The 27828-nt window shown below is 40.0% G+C and overlaps 1 protein-coding gene and 3 pseudogenes across 1 annotated transcript in view; 3 read left to right on the top strand and 1 right to left on the bottom strand.

The window, feature by feature from the left end:
• The window catches only part of LOC105742899, an 8292-nt pseudogene extending 7541 nt beyond the window's left edge, over nucleotides 1-751 (top strand).
• Nxpe3 (neurexophilin and PC-esterase domain family member 3) overlaps nucleotides 1-27828 on the bottom strand; it is a 42923-nt gene that overhangs the window by 13208 nt on the left and 1887 nt on the right. Inside the window, exons 2-3 of the mRNA XM_023721320.1 lie at nucleotides 17222-17976; nucleotides 6618-6691 (exon numbers count right to left, since the gene is read on the bottom strand). Of these exons, the coding sequence (XP_023577088.1) occupies nucleotides 6618-6691; nucleotides 17222-17976 (829 nt within the window). The remainder of the gene's footprint in view (nucleotides 1-6617; nucleotides 6692-17221; nucleotides 17977-27828) is intronic.
• LOC105742898 lies at nucleotides 1187-2099 on the top strand (annotated as a pseudogene).
• On the top strand, nucleotides 7612-8305 carry LOC101575853 (annotated as a pseudogene).

Genomic DNA, 27828 nt, shown 5'->3' with positions numbered 1-27828 from the left:
AAATTTATATCTGCAAAATCTCCCAAGTTCAGAACCTGATATTATGAGTATAGTCTTATGGAATGTATTTGTCATGCTTCTAAAAAGGTCCTCCTCTTGATGCGATCAAAAACACAAAACAATGAGTATTCATGTTTTCTTTTTCTTTTTTTTGTTCTTTTTTTTTTTTTAGTAGAACCGGAAATTGAACTCAGACCCTTGTACTTGCTAGGGAAGTACTTATTCCACTGAGCCATCTCCCCGGCCCCTGTATTCCTGTTTTCTCAGTTGACAGTCACCCTTGCTCACTCAACACTTTGAGTGCTTTGAACTTTTATCTTTCTTAAAATAGCAGGAAAGACTAAGGTATTTTAATCCAAGTATTTTGGTTATCAAAATTATTATCTTACATGAAAATAAATAAGTGCGTTTGTATGTGTTTATACTGGATTTTGCAATCCTACTATAGAATTATTTGTCTTTTGTTGCTCTTATTTTTCTCAAATACTTGACTTTAATGATTGTTCTTAACCTAAGGAAAAAGTTTAGTTCAACTAGTTGTAAATACTTGAACTCAATTGAACCTCACTCAAAAGATTTAATTCATTCAGTTCCCCAGTTTGAAAGAAAATGTTGATTCATTTTCATTGTTTGTCGTATAATGATGAAAGGAGGCTAGCTGAATGTAATCAAGATTCTTAATTTAATCTGATTTGTTGTCCAATGTGGACAGAACCTGATAAGTTCTATAACATTTAAAGATGGAAACTGAAATCTTACTCTAAATGATAAAATGAGGTTGATTGGCTTCTAAAGGGTACGCTTATCTTTGACAAAGTAACATAAAATACAGGTATTTGTTGGTTTTTTTGGGGGGCGGGGGTTTGGAGGAACTGGGGATTGAACTCAGATCCTTGCATTTGCCAGTCAAGCACTTATCTGTTTTGATTTTGTTTTTGTTTTTGTTTTGGTGGAACCGGGGATTGAACTCAGGTCCTTGCGCCTGCCAGGGAAGCGCTTATTCCACTGAGCCATCTCCTGGGCCCCCAGGTATCTGTTTTGAAAGCAGCTAATATTAATTCTGATAATGGAGATGTGCAGGAGGGCCATCATGGGCACCACTTCTGGCAGCTGAGTGCCTGTGGGAGCCAGGGCGGGTGCTGCAGATGCTCTGGACTGAGTCCTCGTGTAATGTTAGAACCTAGAAATGCCTTATGTGGATCATCAGAATCACATCTGTGGTTTTCCAGATATTGAAGAAAAGGAAAACAGTGGAAAATTTCTTCGACGATACTTCATACTAGATACCAGAGAAGATAGTTTTGTGTGGTATACAGATAATCCACAACTCACCTACATTTCAAAGGTTAGCGATGCAACAAAGCTAAGGCCAAAAGCTGAGTTCTCTCTTTTATTATGAATACAGGAATGAGAAAATACTTCTTACAAGCCAATGACCAGCAAAACCTAGTAGAATGGTTGAATGTCTTGAACAAAGCTATAAAAATTACGGTGCCAAAGCAGCCCAATTCACAGCCTAATTCTGATAACCTAAATCGCCAAGGTGAATGTGGGAAAAAGCAAGTGTCTTGCAGAACTAATATTGTTGGTGGTGTACCCATCATTACTCCATCTCAGAAAGAAGTAAATGAAGGTGGTGAAAGTACTGACAAAAATCATTTGGGGGGGGGAATCATTTGAAAAGGTCACAAAGCCATCTTCCTTATTTTGCTCCTAAACCACCTCCAGACAGTGCAGTTATCAAAGCTGGATATTGTGTGAAACACGGAGCAGTGATGAAAAACTGGAAGAGAAGATATTTTCAATTGGACAAAAACACAATAGGGTACTTCAAATCTGAACTGGAAAAGGAACCTCTCCATGTATTACCACTTAAAGAGGTTCATAAAGTCCAAGAATGTAAGCAAAGTGACATAATGATGAGGGACAACTTGTTTGAAATTGTAGCAACATCTCGAACTTTCTATGTGCAGGCGGATAGCCCAGAAGAAACGCATATTTGGATCAAGGTGGTCTCCGGCGCCATTGTGGCACAGCGGGGGCCTGGCAGATCAGCCTCTTCTGTAGATTCCCCCTGCTCTAGGATAGTACTCCTATAGGGACCTCACCTTTTGTTTTCCTTTCTCTCCCCCAATCCTTGTTTTTTTTTAATTATTTATTTATTTGTGTGTGTGTGTGTGGCCAGCTCAGCCCACCGGGGGCAGGGCTGGCTGGCATGTGGTGCTGGGGGATCGAACCGCGGCTCCTGTGCGTTGCTAAGCTTGTTCCAAGTAGGTGCTTTAGACCACTGAGCCATCTCACCAGCCCCTGTTTAGTTTTTTTTTTTTTTTTTTTTTTTAATTTTTATTTTATTTGTGTGTGTGTGTGTATGTGTGTGTGTGGCCAGCTCAGCCCACCAGGGGGCGGGGCTGGCTGGCATGTGGTGCTGGGGGATTGAACCACAGTCCCTGTCCTTTGCTAAGCTTGTTCTAAGTAGGTGCTTTAGACCACTGAGCCATCTCACCAGCCCCTCCCCCCCGTTTAGTTTTAAAGATGGCATTGCAACCTTTACCGAGTCTTAAGTATGTATGGAATATTATGATAACACATAGTAGTAGAAAGGTGTGGAGATGGTGTGGAGATTTTTATATTTCACAAAAATATACATGTGAAATAAACTCAATATTTTAATTAAATAAGTAAATAAATAAATACATACCTAACTAGCTACTCATCTATCTCTGCTCTAATCAGCATAGTACATCACAAACACTTACCCTTCCTGGTTGATCTCCACCATCCACCAAATGCCAGTAAATCTTGAAAGCACCTCTCCATAACCATTGTACAGGATAACCAACAGAAGCTAGGCGGGGGCCAGGGAAATAGCTCAATAGAATAAGTGCTTGCCTGGTAAGCACAAGGGCCTGAGTTCAATCCCTGGTTCCACAAAAAAAAAAGCTTGGCGGGCCAGGCAGGAAAAAGGCAGCTTCAGTCAAGGGGTGAGACCTCCAAAGGATAGAACACTTCAGACTGCAGTACCTCAGCGCAATCACTAACTCTGACAGCTTCGTCATGGGCCTAAGGCCCAAAAGAAAAAATATTCTAATTAATGATGTTTCATATGTATTGTATAAAATTAGTGATTTGTCTAATTTAAGTAAATCAACTATAGTCCTGCATTAAGAAAATACTGAGAATTTTTGGCATATGACAATGGACACTACAAATGCAACTGGCCATATCCTGCCTATATCCTGACCACAGGTAAATCAGCCCATATAATAGTTTAAATAGTTTAAAATTTTTGAATTGGCCGTTCCCCACTCCCCACCCCAGGTACACTGAGCCGGCAACAAGACCGGGTGTGGTGGTGCAGGCCTATAATCCCAGCGCTAGGGAGGCTGAAAACAGGAGGATCACTACAAGTCCAACCTGCATAGTGAGACCCTGTACCAAATACATTAAAAAAAATCTTTTTAATTGGATCCCAATGCTTTATTTCTGTTTTGTTTTTTGTTTCTCTGAAACACAGTTTCACTATGTGATTCAGGCTGGCCTTGAACTCACTATAAGCCATTCTTCCTGCCTCAGCTTCCCAAGTGTTGGCATCACAGTACCACACCTAGCTGGATGCCAATGTTTTAAACTCTGTAAATATCACATTTAAAAATTAAGATTTCTGGTTTTTCATGGAAGAATAAAACTAACAGATCTGGCTGCACTGAGTGTATTTCTATGTGGTAACGAAGTAACAGAAACTGAGGAGAGCCTGCCCCACTGACATAGTACTTGGTCTTTAATTCCTTCCCAACAAACAAAAGCCATGGATATGGTTAATACCTAGCTTGCTTGGCCCCTGTATATTAGACATCTAGCCCCTGTGGAAAAGGGTTTGCAACATCTGCTGTGTATGATACTGCTAATAAAGTCTTCAACAACTAAAGAGTCTTAAACCATTATTTCCATAAATCTCCTTACTAATATTCATTTTTCTACAAGCCACTATAGTTACAAAAACATAACACACTAATTCCTCTGAATTTCATTCTTCTACTTCTAGTATCCACTAACAATAGGTCAGAATCACCTGGAAAGTTTGTTAATGTACAGACTACTGACGGCTGACAGAATTTACGGTGCAGTAGTCTGGGGTAGGATAATATGCAATTCTAGCAAACGTTGCAGCACTGCTAATGCTACTGACACACTGTTAAGGCTGTGTCGAGGAGCCCTCCAAAGCTTCCTGCAGTCGTGGGTGGGGCTTTTCAGAGCTCACTGGTTATAGGACGTGTGATGCTAGGACTAAAGGTGTCCCAACCCGGGCAGAATATAAGGGACAGAAAGAGAGGTGCTGCTGCCACATGCTGCTGCTGCTTCTGTTTCTGCTACCTGTTTGTTGCTGCCTCCTGTCTGCCATGCAATGCCCCTCTATTAGGTGCCACTGTGCAGTGAAGCCACTGAATTATGGACTAATACCTGTACAAACCATGAACGAGGGGCCAGGGAGATAGCTCGGTGGAATAAGCGCTTCCCTGGCAAGTGCAAGGGCCTGAGTTCAATCCCTGGTTCTGCCCCCCAAAAAAACCCATGAATGAAAATCAACCTTTCTACCCTTAAGACATTTTAAAAAATTAACTTTTTTAAGAAGATGTCCGGCATTTTGTTTCAGCAAAAGAAAAGTACCTAGGGGCTGGGGAGATGGCTCAGTAGAATCGGCGCTTGCCTGGCAAGCACAAGGGCCTGAGTTCAATCCCCGGTTCCACAAAAACAAAAAAAAAAAGAAAAGAAAAGAACAGTACCTAAAACACACTTTTTTTTTTTTTTTTTTTTTTTTTTTTTTTGCAGAACCGGGGCTTGAACTCTGGTCCCTGTGCTTGTTGGGTAAGCACTTATTCCACTGAGCTATCTCCCCAGCCCCTAAAACACACACTTTGAGAAGAGCTGTTGTGCATCAACTCAGTGATGAGTACAGATGAGTGTGTATTTGTGTGTGTGCGCATTTATGTTCATGAATGCTAGGGATTAAAGCAAGGGCCTTGGGCATGATAGGCAGGGACTCTACTTCTAAATTATATTTTCAGTCCCTACTCCATGTTACTAATGTGAAAATTTTGCGTGATCATTTTATGTACCTCTCTGGTCTACCTCTAGAGCAGCAATGTCCAACAAAAAAATTTTTTCCCATAATTTTATTGAGAAACAAATAGAAATGAGACAGCTGCAAATCACATCGGTAGGACAGTTTCAATAATTAACACACTGCATACATTCTTCCTAGTGGTTAATTGCTGTACAAGAATCATTCTATTCATTAAGAGAATGTAACTATAGATCTATCGAAACCACTTTGAATAAACAAATACAATCGTCTGTATACCCTTTTTTTGTTAAGTTCCGTTATTTGAATATTATTGGTGTGTAAACTCAGCAAAATATTCTGAAAAGAGTCCAGTAGCCCATAATAGTATTGGGTCTTCCACTTGACTGGCTATGTCAGAAATTGTTGACCTCATCTTGTCTTTTTTTTTTTTTCATAATTTTATTGATAAACAGATAGCAATGAGACAGTTTCAAATCAAATTGCTAGGACAGTTTCAATACCTAACACACTGCATACATTCTTCTTAGTGGTTAATTGCTATACAAGATGTGGACTTGAGATCCTATTTACAAACACCATTAGAACAAATCATTCTATTCATTAAGAGAATGTAACTATATATCTATCCCATCCACTTTGAATACAGAGATACAAAATGGACATTCATCTGTATACCCCTTTTTTCCTAAGTTCCGTTATTTGAATATTATAGGTGTGTAAACTCAGCAAAATACTCTAAAAGAGTCCAGTAGCCCTTAATAGCAATGGGTCTTCTGTTTAACTGGCAATGTCAGAAATTATTGACCTGAGCCAACAAAACTTTTTGCAGTCATGGACATGTTATAAACACAATGCTGTCAGGGCTGGTGAGATGGCTCAGTGGTCTAAAGCACCTACTTAGAACAAGCTTAGCAAAGCACAGGGACCACGGTTCAATCCCCCAGCACCACATGCCAGCCAGCCCCGCCCCCTGGTGGGCTGAGCTGGCCACACACACACACAAATAAAAAAAATAAATAAATAAACACAATGCTGTCCAACATGAAGAAAAGCTATTGAATACATGTAACTAAAGAATTTAATTTTAATTTTAGTTAATTTTAATTTAATCAGGGAGATAGCTAAGAACCTGCCTGGAAAGTGCAAGGTCCTGAGTTTGATCCCTGGTACTAAAAAAAAAAAAAAAAAAAAAAAAAAAAAAAAACCTTTAATTTAACCACATGAAGTGAGTGGCTCCCATATTAGATGGCACTGCCCTAAAGCTCTTAAGTAACTGACCTGGGGTCATGAGGGTGTGACAGGAGAAAACAACTTTTACGTATGTATAAACAGCAAAACCCAGAATTAAGCATGTGAGCTTCAGCTAATTTTCAAACATCAACTTTAAATATTTTGAGCTGTGACCAGAAGTAACCATGCAGGGTAAAGGTAAAAAAAAAAAAAAAAAAGGTTTTATTATATTGGTGAAATGAAAGAACCTCAACCCACTTAGCCAAAAAATGCAACAAATCATCAGTATCATTCTTTTTTTTACCTTTTATTCTGCTGGGAATCACAGTCACCCAGTCAGGTCCACTGGAGTTGATGGGCATTTTAATATTGACACCACTTTAAGAGAAAAGAAAAACAAAGCATAAGCTTATATTCAAGGACATTTATTTTCAGGTATGCATCTTTATCTGCAAATGAAAAAATATGGGTATAATTCCACAGAGCATTATTACTATAGGATATACTTTAAGTTGCTAACCAATACAATTAATAACTAATAAACTATGTCTCCTTTAATACGAAGGTTACAAGGATATATAAACTGAAGAAATTTTTTTTTTTTTTTTTTTTGGCAGAACCGGGGTGGAACTCAGGCCCTTGCGCTTGCCAGGGAAGCGCTTATTTCACTGAGCCATCTCCCCGGCCCCCTAAATCATCTCTTCATAAGTTTTTATTTCACTATATACCACTTATCCATGTTGAGTATAAAATTCAAAATAACTAATTCTGCTTTAAATTACTTCCTTTGAACTTTGAGAATGGCTCACACTGAGAGGAACATCCAGTTTTCAGACTGTAAGTCTAGAAGCACGAAATCACAGATCAGATTCCTCAGCCCTTCTCCAGATCTGAGTCACAGCGGGGACACTTGCCCCCAGGGATGTGGACACGCAGTGCTTGATTCACCATGACTATGACTCTTTAGTGCCTGTTTCCCTTACTAAAACATGCAGTCCTCGACATGGATGTTGCTTCATTCACCTTTGTGTCTTGTTCAGCATTTAGCACATGTCCTGACTACTATCCATGTTCAATAAAATTTTTGGTCAGCTGCATAAAGAACTGAGGGAAGTCGGGCATGGTGGCACATGCTTGCAATCCCAGCACTTAAGAGGCTGAGGCAGGAGAACTGCAGTGAGTCTGAGGCCAGCCTAGGCTACACAGTGCGTTCCAGGCCATCTCAAACTACATAATGAAACCCTGCCTCAAAAAGATAAAGGGCTGGGGCTTCCCTCCGCAACAGGCGCGGGTCACGCTCGCTCGCTCCCTTTCTGCCGCCATCTTGGTTCCGCGTTCTCCGCACAAAATGCCCGGTGAAGCCACAGAAACCGTCCCTGCTACAGAGCAGGAGTTGCCACAGCCCCAGGCTGACAGGGCCTGGAACAGAATCTGACAGTGATGATTCAGTACCAGAGCTCGAAGGGCAAGATTCCACACAAGCAACCACACAACAAGCCCAGCTGGCGGCAGCAGCTGAAATTGATGAAGAACCAGTCGGTAAAGCAAAACAGAGTCGGAGTGAGAAGAAGGCACGGAAGGCTATGTCCAAACTGGGTCGTCGGCAGGTTACAGGAGTTACTAGTCACTATTCGGAAGCCTAGGAATATCCTCTTTGTTATTACAAAACCAGATGTCTGTAAGAGCCCAGTTTCAGATACCTACATAGTTTTTGGGGAAGCCAAGATTGAGGATTTATCTCAGCAAGCACAGTTAGCAGCTGCTGAGAAATTCAAAGTTCAAGGTGACGCTGTCTCAAACATTCAAGAAAATACACAGACTCCCACTGTACAAGAGGAGAGTGAAGAGGAAGAGGTTGATGAACCAGGCGTGGAAGTTAAGGACATAGAGCTGGTTATGTCACAAGCAAATGTGTCGAGGGCAAAGGCAGTCCAAGCACTGAAGAACAACAATATGGATATTGTAAATGCTATTATGGAACTAACAATGTAATAATTGGAAAGGAGGGCTTTTTCTGGTGTTTCAAAAAGGTCACTGCAGCTTGGTTTGAAATTTGTACTGTTTCTATCACTAATAAAGTTATGACTTATTGGATGAAAAAAAAAAAAAAAAAAGATAAAGGGCTGGGGTGATAGCTCAGCAACATAAGCCTGGCAAGCACAAGGTCTTGAGTTCAACACCCAAAAAAAAAAAAAAAAAAAAAAAAAAAAAAAAAAAAAAAAAAAAAGATGAAGGAGGAGGAGGAGAGAGAAAGAGGAAAAATGGGGGGAGGAACAGGAGAAGGAAGAAAAAAAGAAAAAAGAAAAACTGAAGGAAAGTAAAGGCCAAAAGAATACTAAAAATTCAGTGCAACTATTCTGGAAACCAAGTAACAATAACTAACCTTCTACACTTAGATCAAAAACTAATAGCTAGGAAAGGGGGACTTAAAAGTGGAAGAGGCATTATTACAAGTACAAACCCCACACAAGGAATATAAAGATTATATATGACAAATACGTACTAATGAAAAAATTTTAAATAACTAGAAAAGAATGACACATACCTATAATCACAGCTACTCAAGAGGCTGTACTAGGAGGACTGCATGTTCAGGACAATTTGGCAAGACATTGTCTCAAAAAAAAAAAAAAAATTAGAAGTGTAGCTCAGTGGTAGAGTGCTTGCCTAGCATGCCCAAGGCTTTGGGTTCAATCCTTACTACTGAAACAATAATAAAGTAAGAAAAGATTTAACCTTCTAAACTCTTGATTTACAGGAATGAACAGTCATTTTAATATTTCATCAATTTTAGAAAATTGATCATCTCATTTCAAAAATAATTTTTAGGAGCCGGGGAGATGGCTCGGTAGAATAAGCGTGTCCCTGGCAAGCGCAAGAGCCTGAGTTCAATCCCCAGTTCTGCCAAAAAAAAAAATAGTAATAATAATTTTTAAGCTTTTACTCTACTCCAGGTATTCCAGTAGATGCTAAGACTATCATGGTAAACAGGACACACAGTATCTTCTCCTTCATTAAACTGACATTCTGATGACAAAACAGATGCTAAGCAAGTAATAAAAGATGTATAGAGGGCCAACCCCACTAGAAAATAATAGAATGGCCTGTAATGGATAAGTGACATTTAAGACAGAATATGACTTAAATACTTTCAGGAGTGTAATAATTTTCCTATAAAAAATACATGTAGGAACAGGGGCCAGGGAGATGGCTCAGTGGAATAAGCGCTTCCCTAGCAAGTACAAGGACCTGAGTTCAATCCCTGGTTCTGCCAAAAAATAAAATAAAATTAAATAAATAAATAAAATAAAATACCAAAAATAATAAAGCCATTGACAAAAAATACTTGTGGGAAAATTTCCTATACTTTTTTTTTGGGGGGGGGGCAGAACCAGGGGTTGGACTCAGGCCCTTGTGCTTGCCAAGCAAGCGCTTATTCTACTGATCCAGCTCTACGACTCCCCCCATACAATTTCACTACAAAAGTATTTAACCTGAATGCAGTCGTAGAAAAAAAAAAATAAACAATAAAGTTTTTTTCTTTTTTTTTTTTGAGAAGGACCTACAAGCTCTACAGGGTCTCACTACGTAGATCGGACTTGTAGTGATCCGCCTGTGTTCAGCCTCCCAAGAGCTGGGATTACAGGTGTGCACCACCACACCCAGTCTCAATCACCATCTCAGAGCACCCTGGGGGTGGGGCCGGCATGGCACTAAAGCAATACTAAAATTGTTTGTATCATCAAAACCAACATATTCTAAAAAAAGCCTTCTGGATTTTTGTGTGATCATGGGTTAGATTAGCTAAAATAGATAACTACTATTATAGACAACGGGAAAATCTTGAAGATGAACTGAATATTACCCTGTAGTGCTATATCAATGCTAAGTGTCCCAACTGTAATCACTGTGGTGTGACCGCACTGGTGATGCTTAATTGTAAGATGCAGTGCCATGATGACTGCAACTTACTCTTAAATGGTCCAGAAGGAAAACTGAGACACAGATACACATATACACACTGCAGAAAGATAAGGAAAACTGGCAAAACAATAAAGATAGTGACTCTAAAATTTATGTACATGGGTGTCACAGTTCCATAGGGGGTTCTTTGTTTTTTCTGTTTGGTACTTTTTGTTCTTTTATTTGTGGTGTTAAGAATTGAACGCAGGGGGCTGGTGAGATGGCTCAGTGGTCTAAAGCACCTACTTAGAACAAGCTAAGCTAAGCAAAGCACAGGGACCGCAGTTCAATCCCCCAGCACCACATGCCAGCCAGCCCCGCCCCCTGGTGGGCTGAGCTGGCCACATACACAAAATAAATAAATAAAAGATCATCCATCTGATTAAAAAAAAAAAAAGAATTGAATGCAGGATCTTCATAATGAACCACATCTCCATCCTTTTATTTTTCACTCTGAAACAAGGTCTATGTTGCTAAATTGCCCAGGCAAGGCTCACATGTGTGAGCCCCCTACCTCAACCTCCCAAAGTGCTGGCATCATAGGAGTATGCTTTCCATTCCAACTTTGAAGTGTTTTTTTTTTTCAATATAATTTTAGACAAAAAGTATAAACATACTAAAATAAAAGGGAAGCCAGATGTGGTAGTGCATGTCTGTAATCCCAGCATTCAGCAGGCTGAGGCAGGAGGATCTTTGTGAGTTTGAGGCCAGCCTGGGTGATATAGTGAGACCCTGTCTAAAATAAAAATAAAAGGGAAATTTTCAGGTGATATGCTCATTCTTTCCATAGGTCTTTCCTTATACTAAAATACGCTCTTTTGAGTGAAGTACTGTACTATTTCCTTATACTGGACATTTTTTTCCCTTATAGATAAAGAACAAAAAATGCTACATCTTAGTTGGCTACCTGTCATTTAGTGAACCAAATAAGTCTATGCTTCCTAATTCTAACTTGGATAAAGCTATGATCCACCAAAGAAGAAAAGTGAAAAATGGCATCAATTCAACATTCAAGCCATGAGCTTGAAAGAGTACACCCAATGATCCTGCAGATCAATTTCACTGTATCTCTTTTTCTTTTCAGAGAGGCTAGAATAATATTCTAAAGCTTAAGCAGAATAGGAGAAAAGGAAAATTAATTATTAGGATTGCATCAAATGTTTGGTTTCCAAAGATGTACATACACCTCAAGCACTGTTTTCCCAACAAACTTCCAGATAAAAATTCTGTAATGATTCTACCAGAGTACTCCACCAGTCAGCCTCTCCTGAGATCTACAAGTAAGGGCAGAAGCAAAACCTTACAGCACCCTATCCTTGGTTAACAGGTGTTTATTACTTTTAATACTAAGATTTAATGCTGGAAATATTTTCAATTTTTTTACTCCAATTCTCCAATTATTTCTCCAATTATCTTATGCATGGAATTTGAATAAATTATAAACTATGCTTCTTCCTTTTTGCTAGGGTATTAAGTAGGTTGATAGACCTCTAAAAGGAAGTAACTGTAATCTTTACAACACAGGCCAAAAAAAGTATACATAAATGAAATTATCCACTCACAATCAATGATAACTAGCATGTCTGAGAACTAAACCTGGAATTCAAAAAAAATCTTTTGCTTTTGTGGTCTTGTTGCTATTTAGTTTTCATTTTGTATTGAGCCATACAAAGTAACAATCTCAAGACCACAGTAAACACAGAGTAAGGCTCCCTCTGCTGGCACTGCAGGAGGTCATGCTACATGCACATAAACCCACACAACCGAAAGTTGACTTCAGAAGTTATTCTGGTACAAAAGTTCCAAAACTGATCTATTTCTGTCCTTCTTTTAGAACGTAAAGATCTCGCTGGTCTGTGTTGCTGTTATTCTCTGCAATCTGCCTCTGTCTCCCATCATATCTGAACTATTCTCTACAGATTACAGAGATATGAATGGGTAAGTGGAAAAAAAAAGAAAAATCAAGCATTTCTCCCATAATGGAGAGTACAGAGTCTGCTTTGCTATCCATCATTTCAGGAATTCATTAAAACATGTATGTCTCTAGTTTCCAGAAAACTGGCTTAAATACTCTTTAACTAGAACTGTAAACCTTCAAAACTTAGTAAAATATAGCGTAATCTTGTCTAAATATTTCCTCCGAAAGTTCACTATATTAGGGCCCGCCAAACGGCTCAGCGGATTAAAGCGCCTGCTTAGGCAGGCACAGGGACCAGGATTCGATCCCCAGACCTGCCATGCTGGCCCTGCCCCCCGTGGCGAGCTGAGATGGCAATTGAAACTGGGTGTGGTGGCACGCGCCTGTAGTCCTAGCTCTAAGGAGGCTGTAAACAAGAGGACCACTAGAAGTCCGATCTATGTAGTGAGACTCTGTAGTCCCTGTACTAAACACACACACACACACAACAAGTTCACTATATTATTTAAATTTTTTATCTTTTTTTAAAATGTATTTGATACAGGGTCTCTCTATGCAACTTGGACTCCTGTTTTCAGCCTTCCCAGCACTGGTATTACAGGAATGTGCTACCACACTCAGTCTCCATGGTCTGCTCAGCGGGCCTAGAAGTGGAGCCAACACTGCATGTGATACCAGGGATCAACCCCAGTCCCTGAGTTTTCCTAAGCAGGCACTTAGTCCACTGAGCTATCTTGTCAGCCTCTGAAATAACTTTTAAGGTCCAAATAATTTTATATACAAATAGGAAATTTTCTAATTTTTTACAATATAATTTTTATTATAATGAAAAATATGTTTCTATCTCTGGGTAAAGCTCAAGAGAGAACTAAAGAAAAAGGACATTATCAAACTGTCTTTATTGCATGAAACTGATTCAATATTGTAAATTATTTATTAAATTTTTATATGTGTATATTTCTTCATGACTTCAGAAATGGAAATCAGAGGGTTTTAGTTCAGGAGTTCCTACAGACCACTTATTTTATGAGAGCAACTTTTTCCCTGCCATGGAGAACAGATATAAAATATGAGATTTTTTAGGGTACCCAAATGTACTGAATGAAAATGACTCCCCAACAGAATGTTTAGAAAGTGTATTATTTGAGGCCAGGTATGGTGGCACATATCTATAATTCCACCTCTCAAGAGGCTAAAGCAAGAATACTGCTGAGAGTTCAAGGCTATTCTGGATTATACAGAGTTCAGGGCCAGCATGAACCACAAAGCAACACCATGTCTCAAGAAGTAAAAACACAAACAAACCAAAAAGATGTATTATTTGATTAAAAAGTAAAATATATATATAGACATACACATATATGTTCAAATAATTGTGCCTTCTCACCATGTAGCTTCCATGACTTTCTATTTTTTTAAATTTTTATTTTTAATTCATATAAAGTAATTGTACAGTCCTAAGATGTATAATGTCTCTTTTCAGTACATACAGTATATATAAGGTACGATAACCAGAATAGGGTATCTGGCATATTATCTCAGGCATTTATTATATGTGTTGGAAGTATTTAAAATCATTTTTACTAGTTATTTCAAAATAGCTAACTGCTGGGATGGGGATATAGCTCAGCTGAATAAACACCTGCCTGGCAAGGCCAAGGTCTGGAGTTCAATTCCCCATACCAAAATAAATTAATAATAATAATAATAATCTGCTGTCAACCATAGTTATGCTACTGTGCTATAAAACATTAAAAGTTATTCCTCCAATCCAACATAACTTTTTATTTCTTGGAGTGTTGTTTTACTTCAGAACCACATGGAATATTGAAAACGCAATTTTCAATTCATGATTCCATACATTCCATTTCCCCATTATTCTATTATGCTTGTCTCACTCTTCTCATTGCTGAGACAAAATATCCAATACCCATAAGTTAGAGGAGAAAAAGCTAAAAAGTTCACAGTTTATAGAGAAGTTTCATTCCTTAACTGGCTGGCTCCAGGGTAGGATAGCTTCAAAGTGAAGAGTTCATGGCTGGCAAAAGGTAGCAAAACAACAGGGACCTTAAAAGCATGTTTCTTTTATCTTATCCAGAGGATTTAGGGCAGGTAGCACTCACACCCTTAATCTTAGTGCCCTTGAGATTAACACCATTAATCAATTCCAGTGTTACACACTCTAGATCTACCCACCTCTAAAAAAGCCCAACCTATGACTCCATGCATGAGGTTTTGAGCCATATTATGACTCAAGCCACAACACTGCCCGTGGCCTCTCAAAGACTCATGAACATCCCCTTATGCAGAAAGCATTTAGTCCATTTCTTTTTTTGTGTGTGTGTGTGTAGAGCCAGGGCTTGAACTCAGGCCCTTGTGCTTGCCAGGGAAGCGCTTATTCAACTGAGCCATCTCCCTGGCCATTTAGTCCATTTCTAAGGGTTGCCAAAGTCCTAACAATTTCAGCACTGCTTGGAAAAGTCTAAAACCAAAGTTTCCTCTGATATTTAAAGCAAACTCTTAACTGTAAGCCTCTGTACCAATGAAAAGAAAGTTAAATACTTCCAACACTCAATGGTACAAGATAGACATTTCCATTACAAAAGTTATACATGGGTAACAAGGACAAACCAAGACCAAAATCCAACAGGGCAAACATTAAGTCCTATAGTTCCATGTGCAGCATCCCAGGTCATCTGTGGCAAGATGTGAACTGCAAGGGGCTTGGGTAGCTCTGCACTTCCAGTGGTTGTGGCTCCCCTGGTTTCTCTCTTGGGCTGGCTCTGTTCCCTCTGCAGTTTTCCTGGCTTCTCTAGACTTCTGGAGTCTCCATTGCATCTTCAGCGTCATACTAACAGCTGTACACACTGCTCTCTCAGGAACACACTGCTCGCCTCCCAGGGTTTCTTCTGAAATCTGAGTTGAAATGTTCCTGAACTCACAACTCTTCCATTCTGCCTGCACCTAAAACCAGCACCAAGTGCATGATGCCAAGGTCTGCTACAAGCACAAGCGGTAGACAGGCCTCCTCTCTTCACTAATAGGGGTCCAGTACCTATGAACCAAATCCCAAGGAACAACTTCCTTAGGATACTGCCATTCTGGAACACAGTGGTCTGGGCTCTCAAAGTAATCTTTCACTTTTGTCGGCTACAAAGGTGTAGTCCTGCTGCTTCTTGTAATGCCTTCAAGCCATCTTTTCCATTCTCCTGTTCCTTCTCAGCAATCAAAATCTCCTCTGCTCTACCTTTGCAGTCCACAACTTTACTATAGCTTCCTTTCTGGCCAAACTCAAAACATTTTCAATCATTCTTCTGGGCTCTTTGCTCTTGATTTTCAACATAGATCTGGCTAAAAGCACACCATAGTAGCTATTCCACTGCCCCAACATTAGACTGCCTTGAAATTTCTTCTGCTCGATTAATTAGTCCACCACCCTTAATCTCAGTCTCAGGCAAAGTCTCTAGACACAAGAAAATGCAGGCAAGTTTTCTGCCCAAGTATTACACAAACTGTCTGGACAATAGCCAATGTAGTCCTTCCCAACACAAACCTCCTGAGCCTGGTCTTTACCAGCAGGATTTCTATCAGTCTTCTCATCTTCTGAGCTCTGACCAAGATCTCCCAAGATCAAGTACCACATTCCAGCTCCACTTTTTCAGTTGGCATCTCTGAATCTTTCCTAACTCTTGCCCTTTCCATAAGCCAGCTGCAAAGAGTATTAAGCCACAGGGTCAAGTACAATCACAGCAATGATACCACTTTTCTGGTACCAAATCCTGTCTCAGTTACTTTTCTCACTGCTGAAACAAAAATATCCAGCACCACAAGTTAAAAGGAAAAGGTTTATTAACTCACAGTTCAGAGAGGCTTTAGTCCATAATTGGCTGGCTGCAAAGTAGGATGCTTCATAGAGTATAGTTCAGATTAGGTCCAAGGTAGCAAAACAATAAGAAACCTTAACAGCATCTTTCTGTCCCTTTTATTTTATCCAGACTCCCTATGGCACCTTAATCCTAGTACCCTTGAGACTAGCACTGCACCATGAAATTAATTCCAGCATCACACACTCTAGATCCACCCACCTCTGAAAAAGCCCCACCTATAACTGTATGAGGCTTTAGGAAGACATCTGGACACAAGCTCTAACAATGCTGAGAATGTTTTAAGCTTACATTCAAAATAGGAATCTGAGTGCCAACAACGCAATTACAATAACTGTTAATTTAAAAATTAGTTTTCTGTGGCATACCTGACTTTCTGTGCTTAAGCCAACAATGCCATCTGTAGTCTCTTTTTCCTATCAATAGTTGTTCTACCGAAGCCCTAACAACCCTGTTCTTGGATAATGCTTTCATGTTTATTAGGACATATTTGCTGCACATAATGATTACATTCATCATGGGCAGCTGGTACATGTGCACAGCATGTCTTAATTCTTTTCACTTTCTCTTACTTTCCCATCCCTCTTTCCCTCCATCTCTAATCCCCCTTCCTAGTTTTAACTGGATGATATTTTAAAATCTGTTCTGTAAATAAGTAATCTCACCCACAGTTATAAATACTGTGGGTGGTTCTGAAGTAAAACAATTATCAGGGTAAGAATAAAAGCTCAACAGTAGGTGGTCTTTAACTTGATCTTGGATAAGCACTAAATTTCCCTTTTAAAATACTAAATCGGAGGGGCTGGTGAGATGGCTCAGTGGTCTAAAGCACCTACTTAAAACAAGCGCAGCAAAGCACAGGGACCACGGTTCAATCCCCCAGCACCACATGCCAGCCAGCCCCGCCCCCTGGTGGGCTGAGCTGGCCACACACACACATTAAAAAAATAATAATAATAAAAATAAATAAATAAATAAAAAAAATAAAATACTAAATCGGAGTTTATTTTCTTATTTACTACCTTTTGAATTGGGTCAAGCAGAGAGAGATAAGGAGTACATACTCAAAATAAGAAAGTTTCTGAAATGGGACAAGGAAAGTGGAAGGACTTGTGAATGACCCCTGAAACAAAGAACACATACCTCTGGAAGAAAGCACTCTCTGATGCAGTTAGGAGGCCCTTGAGGTATCCACCTTTGAAATGGTTAATTCTGCTGCTACATGGGAGCTTCTTGGGCTTGAAACAGAACCAGGGCTCTCCAGTATACAGATCTGTGAAGTTACACAGAGGCAGACTCCCAGGAAGACATACATTGCACTCAGTGGTTTCAGAAATTCTTCCTGAACGGAACAGACTCTTGAAATAGACCCTGTCTGGTTTCTCTTCCTGTAGGTGTTGAAGAACCCTGATCCCTTCACTTGGGTGTACCAGAGATATAGACACCTTAACTTTGCCTGGCCAGAGCAAAGTGAAAAATACTTTGTAAAACCCATTCTGGTAGTCTACCACTTTGCCCACAGCCCCTGCCTGCAGCTTCGGGGAGTGGATTCTGGCCTGCAGGTAATCTCCACCATACTTCTTGGGCTTTCTTTGAAAATCCTGCACGTGAACCAGCACTTCCAGCTGACTTCCCACCTTGAAGAAGGCTGCAGAATTCAAGATGACAAAGTAGCTCGAAGAAGGACTGGTGCTCTTCACAAAGGGGACTAGGCCCACGTCAGGCACCTGCCACTGCAAGGCCGCCAACAAAGAGTCCTCTTCCATTCGCTCCCGACTGGACAGGGTCTGGTGCTCATAGCCACAGTAAGCATTCCGGCTTATGCCCGTAGCTTGGGAGGAAACAAATTGTCCACTGCTATCAATGAAAGTGGCTGACACAGTCTCATGGTCCAAGTACTACAGAGAAAAGAAAAAAATCAATGGAAACCACTGCTAAAATAAATCTCTGAATATTCACACAAAGAAATCTTTAGTTCAAATTTGTATAAATAAAAAAACAGAGGGGCTGGGGAGATAGCTCAGTAGAATAAGCACCTGCCTGGCAAGTGCAGGGTCCTGAGTTCAATCCCTGGTACCGCAAAAAAATAAAAATAAAAACAAAAATAAAAAAACAGAGTTCACAGGCCGGCCAGACAGTTCAGTGGGTTAAAGCACCTGCTTAGGCAGACACTGGGACCAGGGTTCGCCCAGCGTGCCTTGCTAGCCCTGCCCCTGGGGCGCGCTGAGACAGACACTGAGACTGGGCATGGCAGTGCACACCTGTAATTCCAATGCTTAGGAGGCTGAAAACTGGAGAATCAATACAAGTCTGATCTGTGTAGTGAAATCCTGTAGCCCCTGTACTAAATACATAAAAAAATTATAGTTCACAAGCTTTATAGGGTTTTATTGTAACACAAGAAGTTAATATGATAAATAAATTCATAGAGCAATCTCTACACTTTGGAACTTTTACCTCTAAGAGCTCTATCAGATATTTACAGTGATTTACCAGAAAAAAAAATCCCCTGAACTTCTGCCAAAGGAAGGGAAATACTCCAGAGCACTTTGTTCTTAACTAAGCCTATCCTTGAAAGAAAATGTTTTACCAAAACCTAAGTTTCAGGGTTTTCATCACAGCCTAACTTACTTGAGAGAAAAAAAAACTACTCAACTACTGTCTACTGCAGAGGGAAAAATCAAGAATAACTCATGAAGTTCACAGCCAAGGGGCACATGGTTACTAAAAGACTGAAACCTAATGAAAGGTAACAGGTAATTCCCTCCACATCTAATTATCACATCACTTCATTACAAGCCTATTAACCAGTTTCTTTTATCCAGTCCACCAAAGCAAGCACCAGAATCAGACTCAGGCATTTAAAATGCTGGAATTACCAAACTGGGGATTAAAAACAACAATGAATTCACTGAGCTTGATAAAGCAATTGCCTGGCATGTGTGATGCCTTGAGTTCAATCCCCAGTACTATAAAATAATTTTAAGAATTTAAAAGTATTTCATTGGGGAGAAAAAAAAATTGCATAGGCTGTAAACCTGAATCTAAATAAAGGAAGAGAACCTGGGATAGAATAAGTGAAAACAAAATAAAAGGACGTATTGATGGATTGGTTTCTTTGTTTTCAGATCAGCTCTCTCTAGGTTGCTGAGGTTGGTCTTGAACTTCTGGGCTCAAACAATCATCCTCCCTCAGCTTTCAGAGAAGCTGGAAATACTAGCACATACCACCATTCTTGGCGTTTTTGTTTTTTATTCTCAGGTGATCTGAAGGACAACAGATTGCTAAAAGTAATAATAGCAACAATTATATGACTATATACACCTAGATATACATGCTTATATATGGTTACATACAAATGAGATGGATGACAGCAATAATTGCAGAAATAAAATGAGTATTTATGGGGCCAGGGAGATGGCTCAGTAGGATAAGCGCTTGACTGGCAAACGCAAGGATCTGAGTTCAATATCCAGTTCTGCAAAAATAAAAATAAAATAAAATAAAATGAATATTTAAGAATATTTTGTACAATGTGCTTGTACTACCCATGAAATATTACATTTATTTTAAAGTGAATTTTGATTAGTTGTAAATATATATTGCAATACTTACAAATGTATATTGCATATACAAGGGTAACCTTTAAAATTGTTTGAAAGATAACTGACATGCTATGAAAGGGGAGAGTCCTCAAAAAACTGAAACTGTAAGTTCCATTCAACCCTTCTAGGTATGTTCCTAAAAAGAGTTAAAGATATGTCACAATAATACATGCATGCCCATGTTTATATCCACACAATTCATAATAGCTAAATCTTGGAAATGGCCTATGTCAGTCAACAGATGAATAAAGAAAATGTGACATTTATATTCATTCAATAAAATATTACTCTGCCATGAAGAACAGTAAATGAGTCACTTGTAGGAAAATGAATGCACCTCGAGAGCATAATGTCAAGAGAAATAAGACACACACTTAAATATCATATGGTTTCTCTTGTAAGAGAAACCAAAATAAAGAGCAAAATAAAAGACACATAATAAGAAGTAGGGAGATTGGAGCTAGGGAGATGGCTCAGTGGAATAAGTGCTTCCCTGTCAAGGGCAAGGATCTGAGTTCAATCCCCGGTTCCACCAAAAAAAAAAAAAAAAAAAAAAAAAAAAAAAAGAAGTAGGGAGATGGCTCTTTTTCAAATGGGAAGGGAATTAAAGAGATGGAAGGAGTAGTAGGAAGGAAAGGGAAAGGGGGTGAAAAAAGAATTGGGAGGGGCCAGCGAGATAGCTCAGCAGTCTAAAGCGCCTGCTTAGGCAAGTTTAGGCAAGCATGCAGGGATCATGGTTCATGGTTCAATCCTTGGCACCACATACTATGCCAGAACTGCCCCCAGGATGGAATGAGCCAGCCACAAAAAAATTAATTAATTAATTAAAAAAGAACTGAGATGTACTATATACATGTACCAATTCCCTACATGGAATGTAAATATTAGGTTATGCAAACATATACAAATAAAAAATAAAAACTAGGAGGAAAAAGGAGATAAAAATTAAATCATATAAAATGCTCAACTCAGGCAGCCACAGTTTACAGTGCAGTTATGGCCAAGTCCAAGAACCACACTACACAAAACCAGTCCCGAAAATGGCACAGAAATCGCATCAAGAAACCTCAGTTGCAAAGATCCAAATCTCTGAAGGGTGTAGAGCCCAAATTCCTTAGGAACATGCATTTTGCCAAGAAGCACAACAAGAAGGGCTTCAAGAAGAGGTAGGCAAACAATGCCAAGGCCATGAGTGAATGTGCCAAGGACATCAAGGCCCTTGTCAAGCCCAAGGAGGTCAAGTCCAAGATCATCCCAAGGGGAGTAAACCGCAGGCTCACTTGACTTGCCTATATTGCCCACCCCCTTGGGAATCGTATCTGTGCCTGCATTGCCAAGGGTCACAGGCTTTGCTGGCCAAAGGCCCAGGCTCCAGCCAAGGCCCAGGCTCCAGCTCCTGCTCCAGCCCAGAGTTCCAAAGGTGCCCAGGCCCCTGTGAAGGCTCTACAGTAAGTCTCTTATCTGTTGATGTAAAAAGAGAAAGACTGGTGTGACTCCTGGGGTGCCATCTGTGGAGGTCTAGTGTCCTCCTGTGCTCTTTGTACAAATAAACCTGAGGCACGATAAAAATAAAATAAAACAAAATACAATGCTCAACTGAAAGCACAAAAGAAAGAAAAAATGAAAGACAAAAAACAAGAACAAAGAACAAGAGCAATAAATAGAAATGAGGGGCCAGGGAGATGGCTCAGTAGAATAAGTGCTTCCCTGGCAAGCACAAGGGTCTGAGTTCAATCCCCAGTTCTGAAATAAATAAATAAACAGAAATGATAAATATAGTAGATAATAATCTATATCAATATTCACTTTAAACATCAATGGTCTAAATATACCAAAGAGTAATGTTATCAGAATGGATCAAATACCAAACCCAACTTTATGTTATCTATAGGAAAATTATTTTAAATGTAAAGACTGATATAGGTTTCAAATAAAGGAATGAAGACACACCATGGAGACACCAACCAAAAGAAAGCAACAGAAGTTAACTCAGCTATGCGATCAAAGGCCACAGAATTGTAGTGCTTGTACAAAGGATGGATACTATATCAGTTTCAGGCATCTACCAAGGGGCTTGAAACATATTCCTCATGGATAAGGGGACCTACTCTATGCAACTAGTGGTAATTACCAAAATCATTGAAATAAACAATTACATTCACTCAGAGCAAAGAATGAGAAAAGAATCCAAATATTTATTCAGTAATGCTATTTTTTAAGCTTTCTTTTGCATAATTTAATACATAAAGGCACTAATGGAAAAAAATACAAAAAAGTTATATAGTTTAAATGGAAAACTGGGGCTAGGGAGATAGCTCAGAGGCATAAGCACCTCCCTGGTAAGCACAAGGCCCCAAATTCGATCCGCATACCTGCATGCCATATCAGCTGGCCCCATAATCCTGGGCATACATGCCGTGCTAGCCCTGGGACCAGGTGTAGTGGTGCACACCTGTAATCCCAGCATGTGGGAGGTTGAGACAATAAGATTGCTAGGAGCTTGAGATCAGCCTGGGGACTACAAAAATGAGCAAAAGGCTGGCCCAAACTGTGTAGCAAGACCCTGTCTAGATAGATAGATAGATAGATAGATGCCTATTTTATTATACACAGTTAATGTGAAAGGGTGAGGAGGGGAACAACAACAAAGCAAAACAAAACATTTCATTCCTCATTAGCCATAGCACTTCACTGTTCCCTGAAATTAAACAAGGAGCTACAGTTTGAACATGTCCCCCAAAGTTCTTGTGTTGAAAACTCAATCTTCAAATTCATACTTTAATGGTGTATGGTAAAGAAGCCTTTGGGAAGTAATTAAGATTAAACAAGGTTTAGAGGGCAGGACCCCACAATGGGCTAAGTGGCTTATGAAAGGCCTGACTAACACACTTGCTCTGTCTTGCCCTCCACCATTAGAAGAAAGTTCCATTAAATGCTGAGCAGATGTCAGTGCCATTCTCCTGCATTTCTGAGACTTCAGAACTGAGTCAGATAAGTCTGTGAGTCTGTTTTTTATAAACTTGGTCTCAGGTATTTTACTATAGCAACAATAACAGACAAGGCATAGGATTCTCACTTCTAACCACTTCAAGATTTTATATGAGGGGCTGGTGAAATGGCTCAGTGGTCTAAAGCACCTACTTAGAACAAGCTTAGCAAAGCAAAGCACAGGGACCGCGGTTCAATCCCCCAGCACCACATGCCAGCCAGCCCCGCCCCCTGGTGGGCTAAACTGGCCACACACACACACACACACACACACACACACATAAATAAATAAAAATTAAGAAAAAAAAGATTTTATATGAAATTAAAAATAATCCTAGGGGCCAGGGAGATGGCTCAGTAGAATAAGTGCTTCTCTGGCAAGCGCAAGGGCCTGAGTTTAATCCCTGGTTCCACCAAAATAAATAAATAAATAATCCTAAAGTATAAGAATTTTCAATACTTTAGATCATGTATACATAGGATCATTAAGGGTCTTCATTTTACTTGCTTTTTTGGGGGGGGAGATTGTTTTGTTGTTTTTTGATACAGGGTTTCACTATGAAGTTCAGGCTGGCCTTGAACTCACTATGTAGCCCTCACAGTGCTCTTCTGCCTCCGCCTGCCAAGTACTGGGACTATAGGTTCGCACCATCATATCCAGCATAGGGTCTTCGTTTTAATGGAACACATGGTAGTACTGGCTCATTTAAAAAGTTGGGGGAGCCAGGCAGATAGCTCAGTAGAATAAGTGTTTGCCTGGCAAGCACAAGGGCCTGAGTTCAATCCCTGGTTCCGCAAAAAAAAAGTTGGGAGGGCTGGTTCTACAGCTCAGTGTCACAGTACCTACTTGGCAAACACACAAGGTCCTGCGTTTGATTCCCCACACCAAAAAATTAAAAATGAAGACAATTAAAAACAGCATGGGGACAAAACAGAATAACTCTGAAAAAGTCCCTTTACTTACTACTATTCAGGAACTCTTTCAGTGTCCCCCTTTCCTTTTTAGTAGTTAAGAACCTACGACACGGGACCGGGGAGATGGCTCAGTGGAATAAGCGCTTCCCTGGCAAGCGCAAGAGCCCGAGTTCAATCCCTGGTTCTGCCAAACAAAAAAAAACTTATGACACAACAAGAAGGGCTAAATAATGCATTATATGCTCACAATATCCATCCCTCTTTTTCGTATCTTTTACCTCTTCTTCTCTTGGTCTCATTATTTTCTGAGAAACTCTATCAACTATCCAAAGCCAGCCGACTGACCTACACAACCTAATCTAAGAATCACCAGATACTTGTACTATACCATCTGAATTTTACTTGTAAATGAAAAAAAATTCATAAAAGTCAGTCTGTTTAATTTTCCCAAGTGGCAGCTCTATCTAGGGCCAGTGACAAAGGCACCTTTGGGTTTGACATTTTTTTAGACACAGGGCAAAGAAAAAACATGAAGAAACTGTGGATTGGGCTAAGCAATGTGTCCCTCATCTTTTCCACTCTTTGCCTGCTGAAAAATAGCAGGACCATATGCTGACTCGTTAGCAAGGAGAACCCACTTGACAGAGATATCAAGTGACTATTGCAGGAATAGGCACATGGTCCATGTTTAGCATGTGTGAACCAGAAGTGAAATCTTACCCCAAACTCCCCTAATAACAGCTACCTAAATTTTATTTGCAAATGAAAAATATGTTAGTATTTTCTTGAAAAGAGTTTCCAGGTAAAAAAAACAAAGAACAACCCTATTATTCTGGAGTCCATCCTATAATCTGACAAAGAAGGATACCATAGACAAAAGCAAACACACGAAAGAGGCATAACTAGCCAGGTATGGTAGCATATGCTTCTAATTGTAGCACTCTGGGAAGCTGAAGCAGAATGATCACAAGTTCAAGTCAAGGTTGAGCAATGCAGCAAAAATGGGTTGGGGATGTACAAAGGTGCTGGATTCAATCCCCAGTACTGGGGACGAAAAAAAGGCACAGCTTTTAACTCCAAACAGAACTATACCCAAAGTACCTGCTGACTACCTACCTTATTACTACTACAGCCAATTTAAGTCATATGTTTTCACTTGCAGCCAAAAGCCCTACATATATATAGTTTATATAGTACTGTTATAGTCTAAGCCTAGATGTCCCTCACCACCACACACACGTGCACGCGCGCGCACGTGTGCACACACACACACACACACAAATGTCCTCCATGTAGTCAGAGGATATTTTCAGAGGTGGTTGATTCTAGTGTGTGTGATGCTGGGATATGGCTATGTGATTAGTAAAATGAGTCCACCAATTGGTTTGGCATACTTATGGCTAGGATTAAGGATGTGAATGCAGGATATCCCTAGGGCAAGTATCCTGCAAACAATATAAAGGGAGGGGACGGGGAGATGGCTCAGTAGAATAAGTGCTTGCCTGGCAAGCACACAAGCACAAGGACCTGAGTTCAATTCCCAGTTCTGGGGGGAACAAAAAAATGGGATAGAAAGAGTCTTGTCTCTCTCTCCCTTGCTTGCTTCTGCTATCTTGTGCTGTTATCAACTGTTTCTCCTCTGGAATGCAATTCTGCCAAGCCACCTTGCCTTGGACCTAGCCAGTTATAGACGGAAACCTCTACAAATTGTGAGCCAAGTAAATCTTTTCCTTTCAACTTTGGGTGTCACATATTTTGTCCCAGCAATGAAAAAAGTCAACTAGGACAAGTATATTTGTCAATATCATTAAAGAGGACAAAAGGAAAAATTACAAGTTATCACTGAGAGCTTATCAAAGAAATAAGATATAAGCAAGTTTCCCTGCAATCGTTTGTTGGATATTACTACATACACCTCCTTCTCATATAATGTGATATTTTTAACTAAAATTGAGTCTGCCGCTACCACAGGCCACCAGCAAGCAGCCTGGATTAGTGGGACACTGTATTCCAAGGGACCCAACAAAACCAGCAATTGGTGAATGAGGTGAGTGCTACACTTCAGCACACAGACACAAGGGACAGAAGAGGAAGGGAGGTGCTACCGTTTTACTCCAAAGGGAACGGGGAACAGGACAGGCCCAGGTCACTTCACTGCCAAAGCCATACAGTAAAATGAGGGAAAAATCACTCAGTCACAGGAGACTGCTAGCAGATGGGAAGTAGGCTGGCAGGAGAAAATCTGTAGGCAGGTAGAAACTGGGGCCACCCTGACTTCATGCAGATGGTTACCAAAACCCACTCTTATCCCTATATACAAACAACTAGAAAGACCCTTCCCATCTGCAACCAGCAGAACAACCCTGCCACAGAGGTACAAACATATTAACCCCCTTGTCCTACTGCGGGACAAGCCCCAACTCTATGATAAGTGGATAAGAGGAGCTAATGATGTGGAATAGAGGAAGCTGTACAAGGTCCAGAAGGAGACAACTGTATACTGGTCTAGTAGCACCTCTGGGCTGTCCCTACTCAAGAACATGTCAACGACTGGAATAGCACCTTACAAACATAGAAAAAGAAAAGTGGATACCCAGAACACTGTGATCTGAAGACCAGACTAAATCCTCACAACCAGAGGACAAAATCAGCCCCCTCGGGCCGGGGAGATGGCTCAGTGGAATAAGCGCTTCCCTGACAAGTGCAGGGGCCTGAGTTCAATCCCCCGTTCCGCAAAAAAAAAAAAGATCAGTCCCTTCACCCAGCACATGTTCTATTGTAAACTTACAGAAGCTACGCAGCACATCTCTGGGATCCAACTTCCACACCACCACAGAACTGTGGACATCAGAGGAATTTTATTATCTTTCTTTTTCTTTGATTGCTTTTCCTTTCTTAGGCTGACTGGGACAGGGTTTTGTTCATTTGTGTTTTTTTGTTTTGTCTTATTGTGTTTGTCTGTTCTTGGTTTCTTTTCTCTTTTTTCTTTTGACTCAATTTCTTACCTATATTTTCTTTTGTTCTGTTCCTCTTTCACTCACTATCTCTCTTGATTTCATGATACTTTCATATAAATGAACACTGTCTCTTTTCTGATTTGCTTCAATATTCTTTTGCTTTCTCTTTCATTCTTTCTTTCTTCTTTTCTTTGCACTATTCTCAGCCTCCCAAAACCTCAATGATCATCCTTAAGCCTTTCAGTCTTGCTTCTACTGCACTTCTCATTCATCTCTGTTTTGCCCCCTATCCCTCTTAAACAGGGTGAAAACAATTTACCAAGCGGAAACTCACTGCATACAAACTTCTAGAATATGTCAGATTTGTTATATAACTGTACCACTTACTCCTAAGGTTAATGATATCAAATTAACAATTACCATAGTTTGTCAGTTCCCGTGCTGTGCATGATGATACTGCTATTGTTAACCGTACTACCTTAGCCAGGATGTCACACACACTATCATCAGTTTTTCTCCCTCTTATGACACTATCTGGGGTAATAACCATCACCATAATCCAGTACCAAAGGATGGGGTGCTGAGCCAAATAAATATTAACTTCTCATCCTTAACAAACTGGGAGGGTAGGCTCTTGGGACAGACCAAGAATCACCTACATCCACAAGAAAGCTCTGAGGAATAAACACTTGCTAAGGAAGTGTTGATATTAGGGATAAAGCTATCTACCATAGGAGATCTACAAGCACCAACACCAAAAATTACACGCAGAAAATTAAAAGAGGCAGAAACAAAATGCAACCCCAGACCTCCAGGCCACTCAGGACAAGTCCAGAGCACAATGACAGAGCAAATCAGAAGCCACACACTACACTTTTCTGAAATATATCAGCAGTGAAAAAGCAGATGGCTATGGCTATAGAAAACATAATCTCTCAAGTGAAAAAAGAAATGATTAAAATGAAAGACATGCCTAACAAAGGAAAGAAACGGAAGCCATGAAACATCCAAATAGATACCTAGGAGGCTAAAAGTTCAATTGAAAATATATGCAATAAACTAAATGAAGGCAAAGATAGACTATCAGATCAAGATCACAAGTTTGCAGTTAGTGATCACAAAAAGAATAGTCTATTTTTTTTTTTTCTTTTTTTGTGCTGGGGACCAAACTCAGGAAGGAATACTATCTTAAAAACAACAAAGGGGGCCGGGGAGATGGCTCAGTGGAATAAGCGCTTCCCTGCCAAGCTCAAGGGCCTGAGTTCAATCCCCGGTTCCGCAAAAA

This window comes from Octodon degus, unplaced genomic scaffold (assembly GCF_000260255.1).
Source record: "Octodon degus isolate 3935 unplaced genomic scaffold, OctDeg1.0 scaffold00081, whole genome shotgun sequence".
Taxonomy (NCBI): Eukaryota; Metazoa; Chordata; class Mammalia; order Rodentia; family Octodontidae; genus Octodon; species Octodon degus.
The sequence above is the reverse complement of the archived record's forward strand: the minus strand, read 5'-3'. Positions and strand labels throughout refer to the sequence as shown.